This window comes from Cololabis saira, chromosome 17, assembly GCF_033807715.1.
Source record: "Cololabis saira isolate AMF1-May2022 chromosome 17, fColSai1.1, whole genome shotgun sequence".
Lineage (NCBI taxonomy): Eukaryota > Metazoa > Chordata > Actinopteri > Beloniformes > Belonidae > Cololabis > Cololabis saira.
Window position 1 is genome coordinate 23381676 of NC_084603.1, and position 27335 is coordinate 23409010.

At 39.7% G+C, this 27335-nt stretch overlaps 2 protein-coding genes across 5 annotated transcripts; both read right to left on the reverse strand.

Moving 5' to 3' along the window:
* Positions 1–687: 687 nt before the first annotated feature.
* Positions 688–1781, reverse strand: gnrh3 (gonadotropin-releasing hormone 3). The gene is made up of 4 exons (XM_061744921.1): positions 1766–1781; positions 1425–1567; positions 1151–1231; positions 688–868 (listed from the first exon to the last, which is right to left on the reverse strand). The coding sequence occupies exons 2-4, from the start codon at positions 1560–1562 to the stop codon at positions 815–817; spliced, it is 273 nt and encodes a 90-aa protein (XP_061600905.1). The 5' UTR covers positions 1563–1567; positions 1766–1781; the 3' UTR covers positions 688–814.
* Positions 1782–2064: 283 nt separating this feature from the next.
* LOC133463418 (receptor-type tyrosine-protein phosphatase epsilon-like) lies at positions 2065–24270 on the reverse strand. Of its 4 annotated transcripts, none has more exons than XM_061744954.1 (21): positions 24016–24270; positions 23697–23782; positions 12634–12705; positions 11220–11316; positions 10764–10837; positions 10202–10338; positions 9962–10052; positions 9754–9830; positions 9641–9677; positions 9452–9549; positions 8755–8874; positions 7819–7982; positions 7047–7182; positions 6719–6868; positions 6280–6373; positions 5878–5954; positions 5602–5736; positions 5255–5380; positions 4998–5149; positions 3811–3946; positions 2065–3672 (listed from the first exon to the last, which is right to left on the reverse strand). In XM_061744954.1, the coding sequence occupies exons 2-21, from the start codon at positions 23710–23712 to the stop codon at positions 3598–3600; spliced, it is 2064 nt and encodes a 687-aa protein (XP_061600938.1). In that variant the 5' UTR covers positions 23713–23782; positions 24016–24270; the 3' UTR covers positions 2065–3597. The 4 variants fall into 4 exon arrangements, with proteins under 4 accessions (XP_061600938.1, XP_061600937.1, XP_061600940.1 ...); XM_061744953.1 differs by having other exon boundaries at positions 23653–23782; XM_061744956.1 differs by lacking the exon at positions 23697–23782.
* Positions 24271–27335: the final 3065 nt, after the last annotated feature.

Sequence of the window (27335 nt, forward strand, 5' to 3'; positions counted from 1 at the left end):
CTCCCCGGTGTCAGCACAGTTCATGAATCTCAGCCCCTTATGCACCAGGCGATTAGTATGGTGCTCTGTCTGTGGGGCTTTGCCAGAAAATGAGTTCTCTTTAAAACATATGCCCCCTGCTGATTCTTTTCCTTTTCTGATATGAAATTCCAATTTTTATAATGAACACCAATTCTCTGTAAAGAGAAGAGGAAAAATTAAAGTTATGCACTTGCTCTTGCTTTGGATGACTGCAGTTACCCTAAATTAGGCAAAAGCTGCTCTGGACATCGCACACGGAAAGGATTTAGATCGGTGTATTTCCTTTGCAGGGGGGCTAATCAACACTCAGGTATATGAGCAGAGAAATTAACTGGCATAATTTTCCACATTGCATGTGCACATGACTGGCTCGTTGGAAAATGGAATTACCAAAAGTGTAACAAATTCAATTAAGTCATTGATTTCTAATTAATTGGCGTAATCACCAGCTGTTGTCACGCTAAGATTGTTGTGTCACAAGTTTGTCATGCTTGTCGGTCGTGGCTGCATAACAAAGGCGGCCGAGTCTATTTAAAGGCTTTAAAAGGGCATTTTTTCGCATCATTTCAGTTTCAGTGACCACATCCACAAGCTACACATTTGACAAATCAGATTAAATAATTTTACATGAGTAGGTCAAGATTCAAAATTTTATTACAACCTCAGGTGAATTCAAACATGAAAACAGGTAATTCTGTGCAGCAGGCTAAACGGTGATTCACTGGAGCGAGCTTTGCTGATCCATCCATGGTGTTGTTAATGCTGCAGTCAGTCTGTCTTTTTCTGCTGCTCTTCATTTATTTGAGAACCTCTTTTCTCGATCAAAGTGACTGGAATCTTCATTAATCTGAAGAGATTAAAATGAGACATCCATACATAATTCAAGATGCGCCTTGATTCTTCTTTACTCCAACAAATATCTAATTTAAATACATACGATGCCTGACAAGTTTGAGAAAAAACAACATTGTGGCTGTTGCCATTCAAAGGATGTTCAATCAATCATGCACACACTGTATTCAGTCATGTAAAAGCGGAAAAATAAAAACAGTCATTGAGAGGCAGCGCACATTAATATTGTACAATTGAAGAAGAAAATGGTGATAAATTATGTATAGTAAGAACTTACTACATTGTACTGTCTAAGTCTCTCTTGGGTTTGAGCACTCGTCTCCTCGGGAAGAGACACCACTCCTCCCGTGCCCATCATCTGAGTACAAGAAGATGAAACCAAGGTTGAAATTTCATTTTACCTCAGCTCAACAGCTGCAGCATTTCAGAAAAAGAAAAGTCAGGCTTAAAAAAGATCAACTTTATGAAGGCATTCCTGTTCAATTTTGCTTTAATTTAATACAGTTACCACATTTCCTGAAACTGTAACTCCACATGAAATAATCACTCACTCTGATGGTTGCCTCGAGCTCTCCCACACTTCTCTTTCCACCTGGTAGCCATCCATACGACCAGTGCTGGCACAGGGTGACCTGAACCACCAACGCCAACAACAACACCTGCACCATAACTCTGCTGCTCGCCTCCATTACAACTGCAGGGAAAGCCAAATATGTAATAAAAACAATAATGTCACAGCCTCCTCACACACAGCTCCACAACCCACAGATCAGGGGTTACACAGCAAAACATCATCCAACACTAATAAACAATATTTTAGACAGATATTAAGACAAAAAAAGCAATTTTAAGTTAATGAACACTGAAAAAACTTCAGCGCAGACTAACTCACCTCTGTATTTGCCTTCTTACCATGCGGTGCATTAGCCAAAGGGGGATTTTATAGGCGTTGCACATGGCTGCTGTTCGGATTATAATCCCCTCTTTGCAGGTGTGACACATTTACTGACTAATGGGACACAAAATACTACTAATGGAGCTGGCTAAGTGCTCAGATATACTGACATCACTGCGAGGGTTCAAGCAGCATTAAATATATATCATAAAACATTTCTGAGATGTATTGAATGCATCTGTGCAGAGGTACTCAAAAGAAGACAACACTTGGATGAAACCTGACGTTTATCTTCATTTATAATTTATTGTATTCTGCTTTTAGCAAACAAATAGTTCTTCAAATTGGCAGAGTTACAAAAGGCAGAAACATCACTGAGACAAGATGCTTGTGCATTTGTTACATGAACTGCAAGGCCTTGATGTCATTGCCCTTATTTGTTATTCCTTCAGTACAATAGTTGATTAAAGTGAACACAGTAGTTAGTGATGATGAATGACTACAACAGTTATTCATGTACCAAAAAAGAAAAGACAAAAAGACCACTGTTCCAGTATTAACTAATTTAATAAATGTAATGGAGGTACAAGCACTGTATGTATGCTTTTCACCTTAAATCTAAACTGCTATGCTTCATGCTTCACAAAAAAATAAGCAGAAGCCTTGCAAAAATATATGGATTTGTTTTTGCAGCAATACTGGGGTTTAGATATGAGTCCGCTCTGTGGCTTTCATCAGTCTGTGTGTGACTCATATGGTTGGCTGAGCACTGGCCTCTGGATCAACAATACCACCTTAACACACATTCCTAAAATGCTTCTTTTTCTTCTTCTTTTGATTTCTAATACTTATTGGAAATAACTAAAATTAAGGTACATTTATATTGTATTCTTTAAAGTGTTTGTACAACTGATGATCCACACATGAAACCACTATATATAAGCAACACACCTTTTCAAATGTAACTGCTATATCTAAATTAAACATACAGTAAACAACTGGCTTATCATCATTAAAATTGTGTCACTTTGTGACAAGTTGTCATGATTAGAATCCCGTCTAATCGATATGGCACTGCTTTATACAAACATGCAAGTGTAAAGTTTGCTTGTTAAAGTATATAAAATCTTTTTTCTTTTTTTTTTCCCACGCGAAATGTGATGCTTGGCTGCAATGATACATTTGAATTCATGAAATAATACATTATTTTCTGCCTGTTCCAATGTGGGCTAATTGCATTTTGCCAAGTCAGGCACCAATCCACTAAGTAATATTGCCACAGGCAAAAAAGTAAGTTAGTGAGGTTGAATAAAATTGTAACAGGCAGCAGCTGTTAGGTTATTCCCAGACAGAAGTGAGGTAATTTACAGCATCTAACAGAGATGTGTATGAAATTTTATGTTTCTGTTCAAACCAAACGTACATCATAAATATTATTTACACCTCAAACAAGACAATTATTTGAGTTAAAAGAATTCACCATTTTATCCTTTTCTCAAACACATACATCAATTTCTCCACTAAAAGTTAATATGGTGTTGCTTGGGAAACATCCAGTTGAAGCCCGTAAAAGGTATTGTTCTCATGTCTTATAAAATACTGCACATTACATACATATATATATATACTGTATATATATTGACATTCTTGACAAAGATAGGCTGTCTTGTGTCATCACAGATGTCTTATATCAATCATATTGCAGTATGTTCATTTTTTTCTAATTCTGTACTCAAGTGCAAAATGTAAAAAGCTTTAGAAAACAACATTCACAAAAAAATTGCATACTTTAATTTGACTGATGGAGACAGAAAATGATCTGACAGGTTTTATTTGAAATTGGCGTAGTCTGAGAAAATGTCAATAAAATCCTGGACCACTCTGTAGCAGAAGTCGTATTGCTCCTGGAAGGAAAAACAAAAAGCAAAACACAGAGTCACCGTGGGTTTATGAACAGCAACATGTTCCAGACACCACAAAAAGTTCATTAATTCTGCACCAAGAGAAATTGCTGCAATCATCTTTGCTTTGTAGCTACTCACCACAGTTTGAACCATGTGTGGTCTCTGCATACGCAAACTCTTGACGGTCTGAAAAACGTCCAGGAGGCCTTCAGCTTTCACTCTCTCGAGAATGTTGCTGAGTGCGATGAAGGTTCCGGTCCGCCCCGCTCCGGCACTAAAGATAAGTACAAGAATCATTAACAACTACATTAGAAAAATAAATCTGAGGTTTATTAACAGAACTGTAACTGTGGCTGAGAAAGCAACGGTTAACAATTGCAGAAGTAGAAGAACATTTCCTTGTATTCTTTTATTTCCTCACAGCAACACTGCAGTTCAACTCTTGTAATCTCTGCACATCTGTTTTCCATTTAACTTAAAAAGTTTGTTAGAGAAAAGGTGACCTTTGTGTAATGACGCTAGTAATTATCCTCACTTAAAGGGAGGCTAATCCAAACGCTAACACTAATCAGTCTGGAAGCTCAGTGTTTGACTGAGTCAATGTTTACAATGATAGTGGGATTGGGAGAGAGAGAGAAAGAGAAAGAGGGAGAGAGACAGAAAGAGACGGGGAGCAGGCGCGAGAGCGATGTGCGATTCTGAAAAGAAAAGTGTGGAGAGACGTTAGGGATTGCAACGGGTTAGCCCCGCTCCCCTGAGAGACAGAAAAAGCTTTAAAAAGCCCCTCTTAGACAAGTGGTGATGAAGGAATAGAGGAGAGTGATGACACCATTTCCTGTCGTTAGCTCATCTTATCAGATTAATCATAGTGGGAGTCAGAGGAGATTTCACTTTGAGAGGTTTTAATTGACTGTGAATCAGTGGATTGGATCAATCCCATCGGGGCATGCTTCTTTAGAATCACTTCACCTGAAGCTAGGTTCTGATCAAAGCTTTCACCGCTAAGTCTTTATAAGGGATCACATAAGTGGTTTCAGCGTAGAACACCAGGTCTTCTGAGGGAAAATTAACAATTTACTGTAAAAGACATGCAGGAACAAAAAAAAGAAAAAAAATGCATCCATAAAATTGGAATTCCTTCTAGAATCACTTAATTAGTTAATAAAAGCACAGGGAAAATCAAAAGTGGCTTCATTTAAAAGCACAAGAGGACAGATAGATAATATAATACAGTGCATGTATAGTTTTTTTTTTAAATTATTATCATTTTTTATTATTTTATGATGCACATCATGCTGCAGAATTATTAAACTGAAGGTCCTCACCTGCAGTGCACAATTATGGGACGGTTTCCAGACTGCTGCTGCTGCCTCTGCACAGCGGCAATGATGTCAATCATCCCCCTTCCTTCTGTTGGTATTCCGATCTCAGGCCATCCGTGGAAGTGAAAGTGGCGGACGTGTTGTGACTGCTTTTCCTGGAGAGATAGGGGAAATCAGTTTTACTTTCATCCACCTAAAAACAGAACATATGATGACTTTCAGTTTTTTCTCTGTTTCTTTACACATGTAACATCACGTACTGGTTTGTAGGTGAGGACCATGTCTCTGCGAGTGAAGGTTTCACCCTGTGTGTCTCCAGTCAGCTCCAAGGTATAATCTCCAAATGTTACACTGCCCTCTGATGGCCAATACTGGAAACACTTTTCCTAGTTAAAAAGATCACAGGGAGATCCAATAAGGTATATATATGACTGATTTAAATCCTGTCTTTGTAATAATATTTTCGAAAAAAATAAAAAAACACTGTTAAGCAAAGTGTTACATGTGCAAACTGCTGGGAAGAGTCTGAAATAATGAAATAACAATAATAACAAAGGAAAAGAACAGATTATTTAAAAGTGCAACTCTGCTTCTACTGATACTGTACCTGCTCTCGCTCTTTGAGTTCGGTAAGCATAACGATTGAATGACACCTCCACTCCCACACCATCCTCCAGAAGTCCTCCACTGTGTGAGACAGGGGGCCCTGGGTTGCGATAAAATAGTCCTTCTGCCTGTAGCCCTGGAGGGCAGATCACCCAGTAAACAACACTTGAGAGTGCAGCAAAACATAATATTTTGCATTGTTTGTAAAGGGAAAAAAATGAGCTTTATTTATACTTCTATGACAAATCTATACAAAAGATCGTGAGGGAGCGCTTACATCAATAAAGGAGGCATTGACGTAGTCGGTGAACTCCTGCCCTCTTTTCACAGAGAGTATTACCCGGTTGAAATCATCTGCAAAAAGAAAAAAGAACAAAAAACTTTCCATAAATTATTCTTAATAAAATAACTTTAAAAGGATTGATGGAAAAAGAAAAACTGTTAAGTAAAATCTATGCTTAGTTATTGAGGCCAAAAAAAAAGTAAATCAATGGAAAATTTCAGTGTAAAAAGTTGATGCCAGCCTTTTTCACAACTCAAAGCAAAGTCACAGTCCCTGTTTAAGTCATACTTTATATACAGACATGAAATGATTAGGCAGATATCTGTGTACAGCATCTATCAAATCAGCTCTTTCAAGTGACTTGGATATATTGCATTGCAAAGCAGTTTTCCTTACAGGGAATGATCTGAAGCACACGGTTTTTCCTCATGTTAGCAGGAAGGTTCCCAGTCCTCATGTTCTCCTTCATGATGCGAACGCTGGTTAGCTTCTAATGACACAAAAAAAGAGCGTTAATGATCAAAATCCATTTAAAAGCATTGTTTATGGTACATGGTGATGAGTACAAAGCTGCTACACGTGAGCAATTTATAAGCTAGTAAAAGAACAAGTAAAAGAACAGAAACATGTCTTATAGGCAGAAAAGAAGAGACCGATCCCTGTACTAAGAACCATTGAGGGCTGTAAAACAATGATGAGCAGTTTCAACAGAAATGTAATCACTTCTAGGCAGCAGATGGTGGGGACTTGTGCAGTTTTAGTTCTTCTAAAGGATTATTAAGATTTCAATTCATGCTTGGTGGGGATGTTTAAGAGGGAACTTGTTCCTCCATACCCTGAACTCCTCCTCCAGGCCCAGCCTGTCGTGGGGAGCCCTGGTGTTGTGCAGCCTTTGCAGATGACCCTCCAGGGAGCACACATCTAGCTCTGTGTCTCCATACAGATAGTACTCCAACAGAGCCTGGTAGATGAAGGAGTACTGCATCTGAGGAGAAAGGAAGACAATGACTGAGTACCTTCAGTTTTCCAAACTGTTGCCTACTACTTTTCACACCACAGTCATGGATGTTTTTCCAAATCCTTGCTCGTTTACGCTGCGACTGGAGCAGCAAGTCAGAGCCGTCAGTTCAAGGCACAGAAGGTCAGGAAGGGTCAATTCTTACATCTGTTTGGATAAGTTGACAGCGCTGCTCTCGTATTCTGCTCACAAAGCCAAAGACATCCAGTCGCTGCTCCGTGTGCATCATGTCGATCATGCTGTCGATGACGATGAACGTCCCGGTCCTCCCAACTCCGGCACTGAGGAAGCACAAATAAGGAGAAAGTCTTCGCTGTAACAAATAGTCAAGTGTTCCATAACACAAGCCAACAAGTCTTTATAGCATAACAAGTGCTAACACCAATCTTTTTCTCACTGAATATAAATTGAACATGAGACATCATACTTTTCGTGCTCTTGTTCTTTGCATATTACTCCAATAATCTTAACAAAGGAGCCAACTGGGGACGACATCGAGCATATGTGGAAGTGCTTCACCTCTGAAACCCAAACACACCCCTAATAGATTTACAAGGGTCATTTCAGCAGACTGCACTCCTGGGAGCACGCAGCCTGGATTCCAGAGTGGGGTGTCGAGCGTCATCAGTGGGCCCCGTTCAAGAACAACAGTCGGTCTCCCCAGGCACCTGTTGCAGCAGTTGCTGCTGTCAGCTGCAGATTTCTCTGGTGAGGCGTTACACTGATTGGTCAAACAAACATAACACTACTGTAGATCATGTAGTTGAAGCCTTTGGGCTTCACTCAAAGGCTTCGTACATTAAAAGTGAGCATGTAAAAGTTGTTTTTTTTCCTGCATCAACTTAAGTACTTTTAATGTAAAGATTGTGCTCAGATGCGCTCTTCCTACTTCATTCAATGTACCAGCTTTTTTTTACCTGCAGTGCACAACAATAGGTCCAGCGTAGGATGGATTGACCGTCTTGACTTTCTTGAGGAATTTCAGCATGCCGATAGGTGTGAACGGCACCCCGAAGTCTGGCCAGCTGGTAAAGTGGAGCTGGGTGACCAACCGAGGAGCGCGGGGCCCATCGCTGCCTTGCTGTGAAGCACACACACACACACACACAGGGGTTGCACTGGAACACGCCATGAAGAAACAAATCTACACACTTTTTAATATCAGAAAATGAACCTTTACCAATATTAAAACAAAAAAAAGATTTTTTTTTTTTCCTATTGTGCTTTTTGGGACAGATTGTAATTATCAAACGCTGGATTGCCTTTTGCCGGGATCTCTCTCGAGAGCATCATTTCGCTCCCTTGAACACTTGGTTACTCCGTGTTCAGAGAGCTGAACCCAGTTTGTCAGTTTGTAGCGAGCAGCTACAGCGCAGTCACAGTCTTTTGAGTCAGAGAAAATATCTGTGCTTCTCTGATGGAGAGGGAACAAAGTGAATTTTGATATGTGATGGCTTTGCAGCACACTGAGCTGGCATCCAACGTGGCAGCCAAAAAGGCAGGAAAAGAAACAGAAACACTCTGTGCATCAATGTTTTACGATCAAAGACCGATAAACTCTGAACATGAACAGGTAGCTTACTGTACGTTTAAATAAACGTGCATATTTATAATTCATGAAGTCTGTTATCTGCATTGTTTAACATTCTTTAATGTGTTTCAATCTCACTTCTTCATTCAGTTTTGTTTTGAGTTCCCTTAAATGTTGTAAAAGTAATACATTTGCGCTTTTCTACCTTACTTTTATAACTGGTTGTGCGTTTCAACCAGATTTTTTGTGATGACAGTAATGAGCTGAAAATCCATGCACTATTCAAATATTTCTGATTCTTTGATTTGTGAGTTTAACTTACGTATTGCAGACAGAATTTCCTGATGGTGTAGTCCACCAGCACAGTGACGTCCTCCGGGGTCACTCGTATATTTCCGTGCATCCAGCAGCCTATTTCTGGCCAGTACTGGTAACATTTATCCTGGGGACGTAATCACGACACAGAAAAGGCTATTTTTGGAAAGCAGGGAACAACAAATGATGCCTCTAAAATACATGCAACAGTATAATCATTGGATTTAAGGTCAGATTACTGTTTTTATTAAATGTTTATGTATAGAGACACTTTTGTTTTTCATGTGTGTGGTCCACAATCCAATTTAAAGGCAATCACAGCGACTTTGTGTGACTCTGACAGTCAATAAGGACTTCACTGTGACGTTTCGACCCATTAACTAGATTCTCTAATTATCATGAAGCCTCTTAGGATCTTATCAACAATTATTTCATCATTGATCCCCATTGCCGCTATTCTGCTCCATCAAACCTGCTGTTGAGCACTCAATTATCCCTTTGAGGCGGAATTTAATGCAATGCTAAGTAATCTGCTGGGTGACACTTTTAGAGTCTCAGTTGGGAAGTGAGGCGCATAAATTATGCCCGTGACTTTGGGGTCGTGAGATTACAAAAGTATTTTGTTTTTTTTTAGGAACTAGAGCCGTATAAAATCAGTCGTTTCAGTTTGTAGTGTTGGAATAATGCAGTGCTGGTGATAATACCTCCTTCCTTTCTTTCAGATTTGTCAGCATTACTATCGTGGCAGTTTTCTGTTCCCAAATCATCCGCCAAAAGTCGGCCACCGTCTCAAGCTTTGGGCCTGAAACAGAATCAGTTTTTTTTTTTATAAATGAGTAATAATAATAAATCAACACCTTGCCTGTCTGAAAATACATAAAATGTGACTTTACCTTGAGCTGCAATGAATTTGTTCTTCTCTTTATACCCCTGTGTGACAAAAATGTAGTATTCAGGATTGTTCTGGAGAGCAATCATTGGGAAGTTAATTGTTATTAATACTCACATCTATGTAAGATGCATTTATGTAGTCTGAACAAATATGTCCATCAAGATGACTTAGCGCCACCCTGGAATGATCATCTGCAAGAGAAATGGAAACAGAAATAAATAAAGATGATTTTTTACTTTTTTCTGCTCGGGCTGCATTGCCTTTCCTCATGATTTAGTTTCCAATAAACCTGCAGCAGAATATACTGCAGGTCCTCACTCACATGGTAAAATGTTTGGGTATCTGTTTTTCTCTCTGTTGTGCTCTCTGCTCGCCTCCTCAAAGGACCCATGGTGAGAGTAACACGGCAGTGACTATAAAGAGAGAAGCCAAACCTCATGAGATAAAAATAAAGCCATGGCTACAAAGCCATCTCACATAACATTTTATTGCTTTCTTTCTGTACTTGTTGTACGCTTGCAGGACAAACATCTTCATCCACACCAAATAAACTCGCGCTCACATTGAACTCCTCTCTGAAGAGCTTGCCATCGTCAGCGGAGCGTATCCGGTACTCCTCCTCCAGCGAGTCCAGAGGGATGGGGAAGTACCTCTTGGATGGCGAGGGAGATCTGGGGAGGAGGACCACCGTTTGCTCTCCTGTGTTTGAAGGAATATATGGTGGTCAGGCTGTAAACCTGTCCCAGCAGAGAACATTACAAGCTCTCACAGCACCTGCACAAACAAGCCTGCTGACTATTAAGAGTTCCTACCTCTACAAGTACAAGACGGAAACGACTTCTGGAGTCGTAAAGTTGGTGGTGCAGCACGAAACTACTGCAGCTCAGAATGTGGCCGAATAAAAACGCTTTTTTTTTCTTTTTTTTTTAACTTGACAAGATAGTTTATGTGGCTCCTGGTGCGCTATGAAATCCTAAAACCTTTCCAGATCCTTGGATCACAAGCTTTCCTTTGTTCATAAAGAGTTCAAATTTATAAATCAAATAAAAAACTGAAATAAAAAGCAAAAGCCTGCGTTACATTTTCATGTTCTGCTGTTTATCTTGAAAACAGCACAAAAGTACCTTGTTCCTCTAAGAAGCCATTTGGTATCTTCTTATCCACCGACGTAGTGATAGCTTTCCTGTGGTTTTTGAACCTAAAATAAAGAGAGAAGAAGTGAAGAGAGAAAAAATATACATTAATGAATTATAATGAGTTGACCCTGAGCCCAGGGGTCATTAGGCACATGAAGCACGTAAACAACAAAGACAATATCAACCATCTAAGAGAGGTGAAGCTGTTCCTCCTCATGCCGTCGTCAGGGAGCGGAGGCTTGAGCTGACTGTGGCCTGATCTGATCCGGCGGTTTGAGTTTGCTGTCTTACTCGAGGTGCAGCTGTCTAACCACAAGCCGCTGCTAACCGCCTGCTTAAAAACCACCCCCATGCTTAGTCCCAGCCACATCATGTCACGTTCAACCACATTAAGACAGACAGAGACAGACAGAGGAGTAAGTGTGCATGTGCACGTTTTTTCACCGTAGACAGTAGATTGTCAGCAGGACGATGATGATGAGAAGCAGGGATATGACCAGTGTGGAGGGCAGCACGTGTGCACCCTGGTGGGCGGGGTTTTCTACAGAGAAGCACAGTCAATTACACACACATACACAAAAGCTGATACCATTTTATCATTTTTTTGTGAATGTAGCATCAAAATAACTAGGGATGCTATATGAACAATAAATGTATTTAATTTAAACCCCATATTTAGTGAACAATTCTATAAATATGACGTTAAATGGTAAAACCAAAATGTGGTGCCATGTTGGACCCCAACAGACGTTTTTGTAAATGAGTCTTAAAAAAGGTGCATGCTATCCATGAATTTGCTGCAGTTTTTAAAAGAGAAACCTAATATTAATAACTTAATATTGGCAAGTGGTAGCCTAGGGCTTGGGTCTTGAACCCAGGTTCAAGCCCCCAGGATGGCAACCAAGATAAATCACTTTCGGCCCCCTGAGCAAGGCCTTAACCATAATTGATCCCCGGGCTGCCAGAATAATGGCAGCCCACTGCTCCTATTGTAACTAGTGATGGGTTAAAAGCAGAGAACACATTTCAGTGTATTTCCATGTATACTGACAAATATAGAGATTATTATTAACATTGAGTGAAAAAGGCAACTGTCTGTTGTCGAATTATTCCCAGTCTCTTGTTGCTACAATGTTGCCATCAAACTCACAGACTGAGACTTTGCAAAATACTTTGGAAAAATAATATATTTGTTTCAAAAAAAATAATTTAAGTCTTTATATACAAGATTAAATAATTTGCAAATCAATGCCTTTTCTTTGTCTGCATTTTACATGAAACTTTTTTTTTAAATAAAAATGACTGAAATGTAAGTGTTAAAATGATAGGCTGCTGTTTAAAACAAATCACTGGTTAAAGTAAGAAATAGCTTGCAATCCTTCTTACAACCTGTATCATATTTGACAAACAGCCGCGAGGATAACTTGAAGCAAGAAAGATAATTGTTTCGCAGAGTTCTGCTTTTACAACAACATCACACTTCAGTCCTCCGATCAGACCCTTTTATCCGTTCCAAGAACATATTTTAAAACTAGAGGAGATCACGCTTCCCAAACTATTACCCTTCGACTATGAGCCGCTCTACCTCCTGTTTTGCGTCTGGCCAATAGTTTTGACTCTTTTAAAAACAGCTGAAGACACTTTTATTTAAACAAGCTTTTATTTGACTGGGCAACTTGACTTTCATTGTAATTGTTTTTGTGTATACATTTCTTTTATTTTTAAATTCATCTTAGCCTTTGTGTCTGAACTTATCATTTTAGTTTACTCTGCATTTTATTGTAAAGCACTTGGAATAACACAGGAATAAAGATTTGTAATCTTGTTAAAAAAAGAAAAAAAGCTCAATAGTTGTTACCTGCAGTTTGATTCTCATGAGTTGAATTATTCACGGCAGTGGTGACCCCAACCAGAAACACAAGCATTGTATCTGTGGATTAAAAAAAAACAACAAAAAACAGCCACTTTAACAGCGAAACAGTTGCCTGTGATTCTCCATAACTCTCACAAGGGGGCGCCAAACCGATATGAAATGTAACTGCATGTTGCAGCAGCGTTACAGGGCACAGATGCTCTGCTTTGATGTGGCTTGAGAGTGATGAGAGGTTAAAGTCATTACCGAAAATCTATTGGCAGTTTTGTTCTGTCAGTCTGACTTGAAAGAGTAAAATCAAACCAAAGGGGATGCTTTAACCCGCCAGTGACAGTGACCCCCGTGAATCCCAGGGAACTGGGCCCAGCTAGGACTTTTAAGAAGTTATCTCATTTTGCTGTTTTTGATGTGCAGCACTGAGAAAAGCAAACAGCTTGGTGATGAGAAGACATGCATAACTTATTTTAATATAAGTGGGAACTTCTCAACAGTCTAGCTGCCTTTTAATCATTTTTTTAATTAACCAAACAGAATAATGGTTCTAACATATCTAGCATATCTAGTTATGTCTCTGTTGAACCATTATTTCATACAAAACCATATTCTCACTCCTGCTTTGACAATATATCCAGAAGCTACTTGTGATGTGATTGCAGGGAGCATCCATGATCGTTGCTACAAAAGAAACATGATCTGTCCGCTTCTTCATGCTGTAACTACACGAGCATTAAATGAATACTGCCGCTTTATCTCAAGTCCTTTTTAGCTCCAGTGTGCAGCAGCCAGTGTCTCTGAACTCACATTCATTTCCTCTTTCCTTCTCCACATCCTCCTAATAAGAGGGTAGGAAATCATAGAACAAATTGGGCAAATGGGGGAAATGTACCTAAATGGCCTTGATGGAATAAATGATAAATGCAAAAATCGAGTGGCCTGATTTATCCTCTGTTCTGAGTTCCCTTCTTGTTATGGAGGCCAAAAAGCTGAATAGAATAACTGATTGTGTCAATTTACTTCTTCTAGAAATGGGCCATCGAGGGGCCTAATTTGTGATGTTTGAGAGAGTTTTCTTGCACACAACCCTGAGGGGGTTTCCATGAAAACATCCCCTAATGCGTCTGTATAAAACTTAGCTACATAATCATGCTCTAACAATGTTCTCCGAACAAATGCCAGAATTTATAAAACTATTATTGGACAACAAATCAGGGGCTTTGGATTTTGCAAATTATACAGTGATTTCCCTGAAGCTCAGTGCAACATCAAAGATGCTGACACCCATGCAGGCGCAGATTTAAGCTCATGCGCAGGAAGAAATACATGTACACAGCTGAAACTGTTCAGTCTCATGTCTACATTCAACCACGTAACAGCAACTAAGAATAACGTGCGTGCAAACATATGTCACACAATGCCTTTTTCACATCGCATGGATGCATGCTTGTAAATACACGCAGCCAGAGGCTATGTGTTGCATATGTGTCACAGTCTGTTCACAGAGCTAATTCTCTTCCCAGCGTTAACAGGGTGATGGATGCCAACACCTGTTCCCCACGCTCCCCTCAGCTCAAACCGCCCCGTCCCGCCGTCCAGTTCAGTGCCGCAGGGCATTGCTGGGCATACGGGTCACTGCACAGGCCGCTGCATTGCTGTAATTGTACATGTCTGTGCGTTTGTCTGTATCAACCCAAAAAAGCGACAAACCAGATACAATCGAATGTGTTACCGTGGAGCTAAAGAGAAAAAGAGGAAGTGGTTATTACTAAAATGAGACTTTGAGATGTGGGTTTCATTATGACAACCCCCACGCTCCAACCAACAGAGGAAATTACTGTCTCTGCTTATGTATATACAGTACCAGATACATTAGCAATAGGAGACAAGACAAACAACATTTAGTTTCTACAAGGTGATAAATCATATCTGGTTCACTTTTTTTTCTTTTTTCAAATCTAAAACACTATATCAGCCTTAGAGGATTTCAAAGTGTTACAACCTTTGAGTGTTGTAATGGCATGCATACATAGCTTGAAGTTCCATAGTTCATATGCTGTGTACTAATCAGCAGCTGATCTGTCCCTCACACGAAGCAGGACGCCTGCTTTTGAATTATTGGTTCGTTTTTGCGTCAGACTTTCTGTAACTCTTTCACTGGTGTGAAAACCAACTCTGTGACATTTCAAGCCTGCAGCTCCCATCTATATACTTCCTGTCGCTTAAATGTTGTCGTGACATAAAAACATGTCTGCAGTTTGTTCTGCGGACAGATGAGATCACCACATTGTGTTGTATTTGTGTCACTGTAGCAACCACACCAACATATCCTGTGCATCTGTCAAATCCTGACACTTACGCCAGCCTGGAAGATCTAGTTATGCTTCACTCACATCTCCAGCATCTCCACTCTCACACGAAGGTGAAGACACACAGACCATCAACCGTGAGAAGGTGTTTTATTCCTTCTGCGGACCAGCAGCCCATTCACTCGTCTCAATTATTAATTCTAGCTGTGCAGCGAGCGACAATGTATCACCACCTTCCAACCAGGAGCATAAATGTGTTGATATGTTAGGAGGGGAGAATTCTCTATTAATCATCATCTTGACAGATTTGCCTCACATGTGTGACAGGAGAGAATCTATTCAATGACTATCATCAGTGGTGCAAAATAACATCACGGTGCTGAGCGTTTTAAAGCAAATTCTGGTGAAAAAACTGAAACTTACTTGTAAGAAAAGCCTCTCGTTTCTCAAATGCATATTTAACGCATCTTAAATAATATGAGCTTTAAATCAGTTACAGGGGTGTTAAGTACTGTATCTTTAAATGTTAACAGATCCACCAGCAACTGAAGTAACTTCAAAATTAATCTGTCATATTTTATTTCTGCTGACTGGCCCGACATGCAATCTGTTGTCTTGCAACTGGATACCGACTCCTCCACAGATCGCTTGTTAGTCCTGTTTCCACACTATGAAATTGCTGCTCAGAACCATGACATCGGGATGGTATCTGTTATTTTACTTTGTTCACAGCTCAGCTGTCCTGATAAAATCTCAACGGCAATGGGGCATTAAATTATTGTCACGGTTGATGATTCCTTGTAGTCGCTATCATGTTGGGAAATTGTAAGATTTTCCGTGACATTCATATTCCCATACAGCGCTCCGTTTCAAAAACAGCTTATTTCATCATAGATGAGGATGGTTCTTTTAAAGAGGACTTGAGATTCAAATGGACCCGTCTGCTCTGGAGCAGAACCCTGTACATCTTAAACACAGGTTTTCATCTTCCTCTTTCTGTGGTCATGTTTTTCTTGCAGTGTACACGAAGATAACTCAAGCCCAAGAGCGCAGTCTCTCTCTGCCTGCACTTATTCACCAAAAGCATGCTGCCATGGTAACAATGACAACATTAATAGCATGGTGTTATTGTTAATTATCAGTAACAAATAACACAGGCTTACCAAGGAACTGAGAGAATGTCATTGATTTTAAAAGTATGGTCATTAAAAAAAGTAGAACAAGTAGACTTCAGATTGCCATTACACGCAAGGCACAACACATATGGGGAAGTGAGCTCTTTTAAAGCTGTGGTAGTGACCAGATCCAGGCAGAGCTGAGGAAGAGGCGATGAGGAAGTTGAGCTTGTCTAAAAACGAGAGCAAGGAGGTGCAGGTTTTAACCAGTTCTTCCTCACATGAAATGGAAGAAGTTGGAGCACTTTTGAAAGCACTCTGGGAAACATTAGTAATTGAAAACAATGTGTTTCACCAAAAGTGACTGCTGGAACAGGTTTTGGACTCTTGACACCCCAGGAAATAGAAACTGCACACAAAGTAGGAAGACTAGAAAGAGGACAGATTGCAGTATTTGTTAAACATATATATATATATATATATATATATATATATATATATATATATATATATATATATATATATATATAGATTCGAGTATAATCCTGGACATGTTACATTCTTGTTTGTTTTTTTATTCAGAGCCGTCATTTTTTCTACCTCATATTGCTGCACCTTCAGTTCTTTAATTGTATTTAATTGTATATATGTCAATAAGTGCCACATTTGTTTATTTACTGTTTGATATTCTTTAAATCTAAAGAGCGAAATAACCGAAGTCAACTTCCTTGTTGGACAATGTTCGAACCTGGCCAATAAAGACGATTCTGATTCTGATTCTGATTCTCATCCATTTTTTCTACTGCGAGTTTCATCTGTGACACCTGCTGATGCTGAAAGATTCATATATTTCTAAATCTGTAATTTATGCACCATGTTCCATTATTAAAACTGTGTCGAGGATGTGTTGTTAATCTTGCTTGGTTCCTGATCTGCGACTAAAGAAACATTTCTGAATATAAACAAGGTTGAAACACATTTTCATATCACTGACAAAAAAGAAAAAAAATTGTGACAGTATTTTTTTTTTTTTTTTTTTACATCCGGACAGTTATTTGTTTTATAGAGAAGGTAAACAATGTTCTTTGACACAATTTTTTCAAATAAATAGCTCTGTCTAGCCATGCTTCAGTTTCTTCAGCGATCGATAAGACTTCAAAGCTCCACATTTTGTGAATATGCGGCATGGCTTGTAGGGGGAAAGATAAAAGATTTTTTGTTGTTGTTGTTTGCACAGAACAGAGGAACAAAGGCACCGGTGAGAGGGAGGGATAAAAAGCAGAGACAGCCACTACTACCATTGTCAAGTGCCAGGGAAAAGAATGGAAGGAGAACACAAGCACATGTCGGTACAGTGTGGCAGCAGAGTGAGGAAACATGAGGCAAGTGATGAGGAGAGGGAAGAGAGAAGAGGAGCTGCAGGAGATAAACGTCTAGATTGTGGCTTCAGAGATAACAACCCTAATGGAAAACATCCTCGGTGCACAATGGCACTAAAAAACACTAATGCTTCACTGTCTGGCACGTTACTGCGATATCTTCAAATGCATCTCTTTGTATTTCCATGTATGAGGGGAACTTTGCAGCAAGCCTGCCTTTCAAACATCCGTCAAAGTCCAAGGAAAACACATCACAACACCTCTTATCAAAAGAGCACTTGACCAAACCCTGGAAAGGGTGTAATGTTCCTAACCCCCATTTTTCGACCATGTTTAGATTACACTAGAATCAAATTAACTGCTTCTAGAAAGGGTATTATTGACATTATTTGACTACATCCCAATCATTGATTGATACCCTGACAGAGAACTGAGATGGCCGTATGGATTGACAAAAGATCTACACCTTCAATCAAAGCCACTGTGATCTGCTTTCGGTTGATCTGCTGTCAGTCCCTCACAACCACGGGGACTCGGCTCCTTTTCCGCTTGGATTTAACGTTAGGCGTCAGACTCAGATCCTCTATGCTGACAACAGAACTGGACGGAGTGATGACTGAAGTTGATGGCTGTGTGTGATGGACCGAGGAGGCCATGACCATCACACCGTCTCTGAGGCTGCCTCGGGTTTGTCAGACTGGAATAAAAAGGCACAGGAGACTGAATAGCTGGGAAAGAAAACAATTTTTAAAAATGTATGAAAGGATCACAGAGGTTTTTCTAGGTATCGTGTTGTTAAGCAGTAACGCAGGAAGATTTTCTAGGATTGTGTTTGAGGTTGACTTTGACACAAAAAGGGAAAGTTTTTTGGTTACACACCAATGCACAAAAAAGAGAGGTGCAGTCACTGGGGGTTTACTTCTTTGAAATGCGTCATGATGACTGTGCACTGCATTTAATCGGCTGGGTGAGTGGGAGAGAATGTGCCACCATTTGTATTTGCATGGCCAATATCTGTTCACAGTCCAATACTCTCCTCTGCACCGACGTCTGTTACGACTTAAACAATCTACTTCTGCAAAGACAAAAGCTGTAACAAGGTATTTGACACGACTGTGACATTTGCAATCAGTGATGTCGAATAAAACCCTTTAACACCCACATTGCACTGAATCTACCCACAAATATGCCATAACAACAAAAAAAAAAAAAGATGACACGTCATTCTTTGGTTTCTGCATATCATCGTACCAGAATCTAAGAAAGAAAGCATACCCTTGTTGCCCTCTCTCTCCCGTCCGCTGCCCACAGGTATGAGGCATAAAGCCATACTGTAGCTGCTGTGACACGGCTCAGCAGAAACCAGAGACGTGAATTAGTCACCCGGCCCAGCTGGATGAGCTGCTGCGATGAAAAACTAATGAAAAAAGTGTGGAAAACACCTCTTTTACCCAAGTATGTGAACACTGGGCTCAACTTTTCCAAATGTTTTAAAGCTGCTGGCATTGTAATATTAGAAAGTTTGTCATTAAAAAGGACCCACTTAAACTGGACAACTGTAAAACTGCTGAAAGGATCCTTCATGAATAAGACTTTTAAAGTATGTTGTAAAAGTTTAATATTGTTGCTCTATACATGTGGGAGACTTTCAAGAAGTGAGTTATAGATTTTTCCGCCCCTTCTGTGTTAGAACCAGGGTTTTATGGAAATGTGGTTAACGATAGACATTTTAACACATCCTTAAGGCTGGAAATGTTGGGTCCGGGCTGATCATTTTGAAATGTATCTATCGACATTTGAAAATTAGGCTAAAATTCCTCCTGAAGTATGTGCAACTGCTGGAAAAACAGCATAAAGGACTGGGATGACTTTGAGTGTGGGAGTGCAAATACACACATCCTGTACCACTAGGCGGTTTCATGCGATGTAAAAAATTTTGCGGATCCCCTTTTTGCACTTTTTTCAACTCTGTACTCCGGTTTGTGCATTTGTAGAGCTTTTTTTTTAACTGTCACAAACTTGGTTCAAGACCCAGCACCTCGTTGTTGCTCCCACTGTAGAGAGGGAATGCCAGCTCAATTTGATTAAAAAAAAAAAAAGGGGATCAGTAAGTTGTTCCCACAGTAGGGCTGGGTTGTACCATCTCAATAATTATTAATGTTTCCCTATGAATTCATAAAAAGCTGATGCATTTTTCCACAACTCAGTGTGCAACAGCAGCATCTGATGGAATCTGCTCTCACGCAGACTTTGGATACTCCCAATAAATGTGTCCTGATGTTGCACAGCGTGCAAAAACTTTGCACTCCCACTGGAGATAAAAATCACATTAACTTGTTATACCCTCCACTTCATTACTATATTCCACAAGTAAGTGACTTGATGCATACCTCTCACATCAGTAAATCTTGTTACTGAATCTATCACAGATTAACATATGTCAGAACAGTAATAGTGAACGCATGTCTGGACTGAGCATATTTAAGCTTCTAAGTGGAACATCCAGCTATGTAGCCTTTTTTTTTCACCACTTCACGTGCTTTCCTGAAGTCTTCATGAAATGTGACATCATCAGGTCAAAATAACTCACAAGCTCCCATTTCATTACATTTTGGGCTCTACGCCTCTTTTCAAATCAGTGCTCGGTGCAGCATGATGTCCAAGTTGTGGGTGGAGATTAAGATGGGAAAGCTCTATAATGTCAATGTGGTTTAGTTTGAGACGGGTTTGTGATGTCACAATGCTCTGCGAATCTGAGCTGCTTGTTGAATGAGGGTTTCATTCAGTGAGCTGCTCTAAAGAAAGTAATAACAGGATCTTGTTTCGTCTTTTAGACACCGTTGTGGCACCAAAATAAATGCTCTCAAGAACAGAAAAAGAGGATTATTTTCACAATATGGTGCCTTCAAATTGTGATGCTATTATATAGAGGATTTATTTAATAAAGGTACAAATATATTCATCCTGGAGAAAGCAGGAAATACATTACTGAAATAATATGCCTCAGAGGATTTTTGTTTTTTTAAATCATGCTTTCTTATTAACGCTACAGTAAAAAGCCAAACCTAAACAGTGGATATAAAAGACGATATGAATTAGCTTTGTTATTCAAACAGCTTTTCAATTGTCTTTAAGTCCTTTATTGCACTTTCATTAAACCATCTTTACACTCTGATTCTTCCCTTTCACTTCTGCACATTGAGTAAAATGTTAAAAAAAGAGGGAACGCTCACAGCCTTCAGTCATAGAGGCACAACCAGTTCCCGTCTGTGCTGCTCAGCCCATTGACTAACGGCGGAAACATGGAGGTCATTAAAGTTTTATGTGAGTGCACTCATCACCCAGTATTCTATGGTTCAATCACTAATTCATACAAAAACAGGCAACACTGAGTACTGTACTTCCTCACTGCCATGATGTAAATCTGTTTGTTTTCTTAAATAATTCTAATTATGACTCTTTTGCCCAAAATATTAGCAAGTAATGCACATGACCGATGCATTGGAGATGTTATTATACATCCGAATAGAAGTTCAGACAACAGTGTCTTTATCTTGCCCAATTTGATTCTTGAGGTTCCCCTTTGAAACTGCCTGGGGGTTATTCCAGCATGAAAGAAGAGACTAAAATGACGAAACAAGATTTGTTACAACTTTCCAGCCACACAGAATCTAATCCCTAACTGGATGGTCTACTTAGCATGTCTGCAGAACCTGAGCCTCAGATGCTCACACTTTCAAATGAGCAGTCATCGCCGTGGGAAATAGATCAGGAATTTTATTTTTACACCCCTGTTTCAGAGAATGAGCAGAGTAATCGTGAGCCTCCAGTTTGAGGACTCTCAATATGACACTTCTAGGACAAAGTGGAGGTGATAATGATTCCAATTACACTTTCAGCTCAGGCAAGTATAACAAGATATACCGTATCCTTTGTTCCCAAGCATGGTATATAAAATGACCACTGCAACAAACATAAACTGGCTCTGTTGAGACCATGCTTCTTGTGTAATATTTCGGACATCTCCATGGCCTCATTTTGACCCAAACAACTGCTGTTCAGGGGAGCACGGTCGTGTTAAGTCTTTGCCCTCTCTATCTGCCCTCATTAAGATGAACACTTGCTTCCTTCTCCAAAAAAGAACAGTGAAAACACAAGTACTTCCTGTGTTTAAAATGAGCTGCTGTATACAGTAAGTTAACTTATGACAAAACAAGTGCATTATCCTGAAACAGAGCCTGTGAAATGACAACACACAAAACAATAAATAAATAAGATGTAACCAGAAGTCAGAAGTTAAGTGGGCAGAAAATGCATACTCTAAATTGGATTGTGACGCAATGCTGAACATTATGTTTATTAGTGCAAATATGTTGCCTACTGTACTCCATGTCTAGTTGCATTAAAAAATGTAAAAAAAAAAAATCCCATTCTCATTGTCATAATCAAGGTTGCAGTGCCCTGTCCATTAAATAACCACTGGAGTGTTTCATGAGGTCAATCCCATCTATTTGTTCCACACACACAGCTCAGACTCATAAGTGCGCGACTGCAGTTCATACACGTAATCCTCTTTTTTCGTAGAAATTGTGACAGACAAGAGGATGATGTAGAAGTCAGAGTCAGATTAGAGAATTATGGAAAAAAATAACCCAAACAAATGATGAAAAGGGTTATTTCAAACTATATCACACTGACTTAAATGGCATTACGTTAAGTAATGATATTGCCGTGGGATCACTGTGAGATTACAGTACAAACTGTAACAATAACGTGAAAAAAGTGAATGACAATGCATCGAAAGAGCATAGTCTGTACAACTACTGACCAAAAAATGTCAAGAGTACACAAAATTTCTATATAAGCATCACAACTACAGCATGTGAATGGAACGCCGATGTCACATCTAATCTGATTAACACCAGCGTAGGTCAGCACATCAATGAAAATGTTCAATATTCAGTATCCCAATTCCTGGAAATATAATAATACTTAACAGTGGCTAATATGATGGTGCTCTTTTTTTCGACATCTGAGAGATATATTTAGACACATAAGCCCTGCAAGTGTCAACACTGGATAAACACCTTTACAAAAATGTTGGTTATGCCCAGGAAAACTGTTATTTTCTTTAACAGACGATACGCCGCAACTGCCAGATATGCATTGTTTGTCGGCCAGGCTTTTCTTTGGGCTCTTATCTACATAAGTATGTAACAATATGAATAACTTGTGCCAGAGGGGTACTTTGTATCCATCGTGTAAATTACAGCTTTGCTCACACCTGGTCAAACCAGAACAACACCAAATCACATTTAACAAGCATCATCTAAAGGAGCATCTATGGAAACCTCTGAATTAATCCTCAATGACTTGGAGGGATGGATTACCATTCACGCTGCTGTAATATCAAATGTACATTTCAACAGTGCAAATTGATTCCTGTATTACACACATGTATTATCATTTTTGTATTTGCATGTGTCTAACTTTAGCTGGTGAATCCCCCAGGTGATGAAGAAGTGGGTTAACTGGGCAAACTGTTCTGAGGTCATTCTGAAATTAGCATCCGCTTTTATTAGGTCATTTAATCAGGGATGCCATTGAAAGTTGACTTATTGTTAATGAGATATGAAGAACATGTACACTTCAAGTTTAAACATGTCATTTCCAAACGCTTTGACGATGTAAATAAAGTATAAATAAACCATCCTGGGATCAGGGCTGCACTATGCCATGACATAAAACTCTTTGTTGTTGTTTTTTTCTAATTCACATGTGCTTTTGTTAAGAGCTTACATGATTTAGATTTCATGCGTCAGCGTATTATTTATTGCTGCTACAAGGAAAATGTCTCAAATATGTGTGGGGGGGAAATAGTGGAGATGGTTTGCCTTTTTTATTTTTTTTAAATGATGAAACCTAAACTTAGACTATAGAATGGCTGCATGCAATTTAAAGATTCATTTGTTGTCTTGTAATAGGAGAAAACAGCCTGTGGTATGTAGGCTCCAGCATTTACAAGCATGAAGTCCAGGCCTGTACTGTACAGGAGGCTACTGTATTCACCTCTTGCAATGTCTCTCTATAAAATAGTAGCTACTCCTTTAACAAAATCCAAACAGGATTGGAATTCAAAAATAGGACGATACATTCGAATCATTGAGCGCATTTGATTAAATGTAAAAAGGATCACCCTCCACATACCGGTGGCCGCATGCAGGGAGCGTGTTTTTGCTCCACTAACCCACATTTACTACAGTCCATCTTGACCGAGTCCAGGAATGACAATGTAGTATCCAATCATGGTGACCTGCATGCTTTTTCTTCCTTAGCTCTGTTAGGATTACAAAACGTTTTTGTTGTTGTTGTTATTTTAAATAAAAAATGTATTTGACAAGAAGCGACGTGCGTGAAGCCTGATGCATCATAGCTTTCACGTCGGTGAATGAAAAAAAAAACGCCATGCACTTGGAAAATAACCAAGAGAAATCGGTCGATATTTACGCATAAATACACACAGTTAAGTAGATTGTTTTCTTTCTTTTCTCCCCCCCTCCAGCGTCTTACCGTAGTGCTGCGATGACCTCGTCTCACACGATGCGGCGGTGATGATGTCGGATCTCTCGGTCGGTCCGCACCGACCGACGGCCGTCTCTCCTCCGGCGTCCTTCGGAGAGAATAACGCACACCGTCCGCAACAAAAGCTGTCGAACCGTCTGACCGGAGCCCAGGAATGCGTTCACGTTCCCTCGATGATCATGTTTCCGGCAGATCAGATCTGTGAGAGGATGCGCTTCCCCCCCTCCTGCCTGCACGCATGCCAGAGCTGGGCCATGTTATGGCAGAGAGGAGGCAGGAGAGACCCTCCCCCGTATCAGGTGGACGCTCAGCATCCTTCACATTCCTGCATCACTGGACGATGAAGGGCAGGCCTGCTGTGCGTGAAAAAAAACACGCTGTTTACCCCTTTCCCATATGTCTTTTTTCTCGCGGTTGGCATTTTATCATGGCATTTGTTCAGTACATAGAAAAGGCTTCGAGTTGTAAAGCCTGAATTATGGTTCCGCGTTAAATCGACGCAGAGCCTACGCCGTAGAGTACGGCGTAGGGTACCCGGCGACCCGCGCCTCAACGGCGTAGTTTCTGCGTTGGTGTAACGCGGAACCATAAATCAGCCTTAACGTTGCGGTAGTGCCGCTCAGGGCTTGATATGAGGAATTTACAGGGATCTAACATTGTCTCAGATGGTTTCTCATATCATAAAACCTATAGCAGATGTACACATTGAGAGGGTTTTTTTTTGACAGCTTTGTGAATTTGATGTAAAAATAAATACATTAAAAAACAAACTTTTACTGTGCAGGACTGGATAAAAAAAGGAACTTGTCAAAGGATTTAGACTATTTGTTACGCTTTTTCTCTAAGCAGAGCCACCTGCTGGCAATGATAATCCTATGTGCCACATTCAGTGCACTGAAAAAAAGAAATCTAAGCGCATGTAAATATAACATATTTAAATCTGTGATATTAACAATTAAAAATGAAGTTTGTTGCTTTACATGAATAAATCTAGTTTTGAACTTAATCCAAATTTTTTCAAAAAACAAGACATTGTGCATTTTTTCCTTAACAAGCATATTATGTAATCCCAGGCAATCTTTTCATTTACACAAACAACAAGCAATGATCTTGTCGTATGTAACCCAGGTGGAAAATCCAGCTTACTAAGCTGTAAAATAGTTAACTGGGTTAACTAAAGAAACATTTTATTTTTATTAAAATATATTATAAGTTGTTTTATTTTGAGAACATGTTAAAAACGATCTACCTCTACAATTACCTCATTAGTTGGTTTGACTAATATAAAAAGAGGTGTAATTAGAAGCAACACTAGATGGCAGCACACGTTACATGCAATCCCAACGTCTCAGATGTGACGTCATCGCATGCGCTCTCTCTCTTTGACGCGACGTTGATGAGGACAGAAGCAACCAGCAGACGCTGAGAAATATAAACTCATAAAACAGTATTAAACAATATTAAACTAACAAAACGTTACACCAGCTGTTGTTAGCTGTGTGTTAGTTGAGTCAGGGGGTGAACCCAGCAGCAGTTGGTGAATGAAAACCACGTTATCCCACTCGGCCAAACCCCCTTGTGAGTGTGTCCAGACGTCGTCGTTGCTAGAGCATTGGATGTGATTCGGTCAGGTTTTTGGATAAGGTTGAAGATCCGGACAAGATGGCGAGCCACCACCCAGGACCAAGACCTGCTTGAGAGCTACAGACGGACTGTCTGTGTATGGTATGAATGTCAGTCACCCGACTGGTGCTGACTAGAACGCGTGATTGAGAGTGCACTCCAACGAACACAAATTGATAATCCTTCTGTGCACGGAGCACAGGAGAGGGACCAGACCGCCGTCTGGTTCTGACCGGTCCAATTGACTGTGACCAATAACGACAGTGACTTGACTGATTTTTGAATGAGCAGAGCTCGGAACAGTGATAAGAATCACACAAAGACATTTTTCTTTTCTTTTATTATTTTTGGGGGTTATTTTCATGCCGGCTAATGTACCTATGTCAATTTTAATACATGTGCACTATTTCATATTGCAATTGCTTTAAAAAACTAAACGAGTGCCCGTTGGTTACTCAACTAAAGCTACTTGTGTCGTCTGATGTGATTGTGTGGTCATTTAACAGTTTTACTAGTCCAATAGTAACAGCCCAAACGAACCTAGAAATCTGAAGCGCCCACCGTCGTACACACTGGTCCGTGGTGAGAGGGCTACACGTATTTACAGTACTTTTCCTTTGACAATTTTAATCTATTGGACACATTGACCAACGTTTAGATGAAACATGCTTTATTTGTTTAAGTAGAACACCACAGTAAAAAATATCTTGCTTGATCTACTTTAAAAAATTAAGGCAACTTTTTCGCATGAGATTTTTATGTAGATCAAGAAAGACTAGTCTTTGTATAAACTACTTAATTTTTAGTACAAAATTCATTTGCAAGTAAAGTCAACTTAATTTTGGTAAATAAAGTAAACTTAACACAATAAAGTTGACTGTACCTGCAACATTTATTATTTACATACAAAAAGTAGTTTATACAAAGACTGGTCTTTCTTGATCTACGTAATAATGTCTTGCAAAAAGTTGACTTGTTTTTTTAAGTAGATCAAGCACAATATTTGTATCAATGTGGTTCCCCAAAAATCAATGAATCCATCAATTCATTCATCCGTTCATCCATCCTCTATACCAGGGGTCTTCAACCCTGGTCCTCGGGACCCCCTGTCCTGCATGTTTTAGATGTTGCATTGCATCATCACACCCGATTCTAATTAATGGTCATCATCAGCTTGTCATCCAGATCTGCACAAGTCTGTTAATGACACAGTCATTTTTATCAGGGTGTGCTGAAGCAGGGAAACATCTAAAACATGCAGGACAGGGGGTCCTGAGGACCAGGGTCAAAGACCACTGCTCTACAGGTGCACAAAAGCCAATAGAGGGCTAGTCTGCTACACGTTTTAGATGTTTCCCTGCTTCAACACATCCGATTCTAATCACTGTTATCATCAGCTTGTCATCAAGGTCCGTACAGGTCTGTTAATGACGCTGTCACGTCTACCAGGGTGTGTTGAAGCAGGGAAACATTTTAAACATGCAGTAGACTGGCCCTTGAGTACTGGCTTGTGTGCACCTCTGTCTAAATGCTTGTTCTTAGTCAGGATCACAGGGGCCTGCTGGAGCCTATACCAGTTCAGGCAAGCGGCAGGGATACATGCTTGATTGGTAGCCAGTATTTTCAACAAAACAAACAAACAAAAAAACATTATTTCACATGCAACACAGAGCTATGGAGAAGGT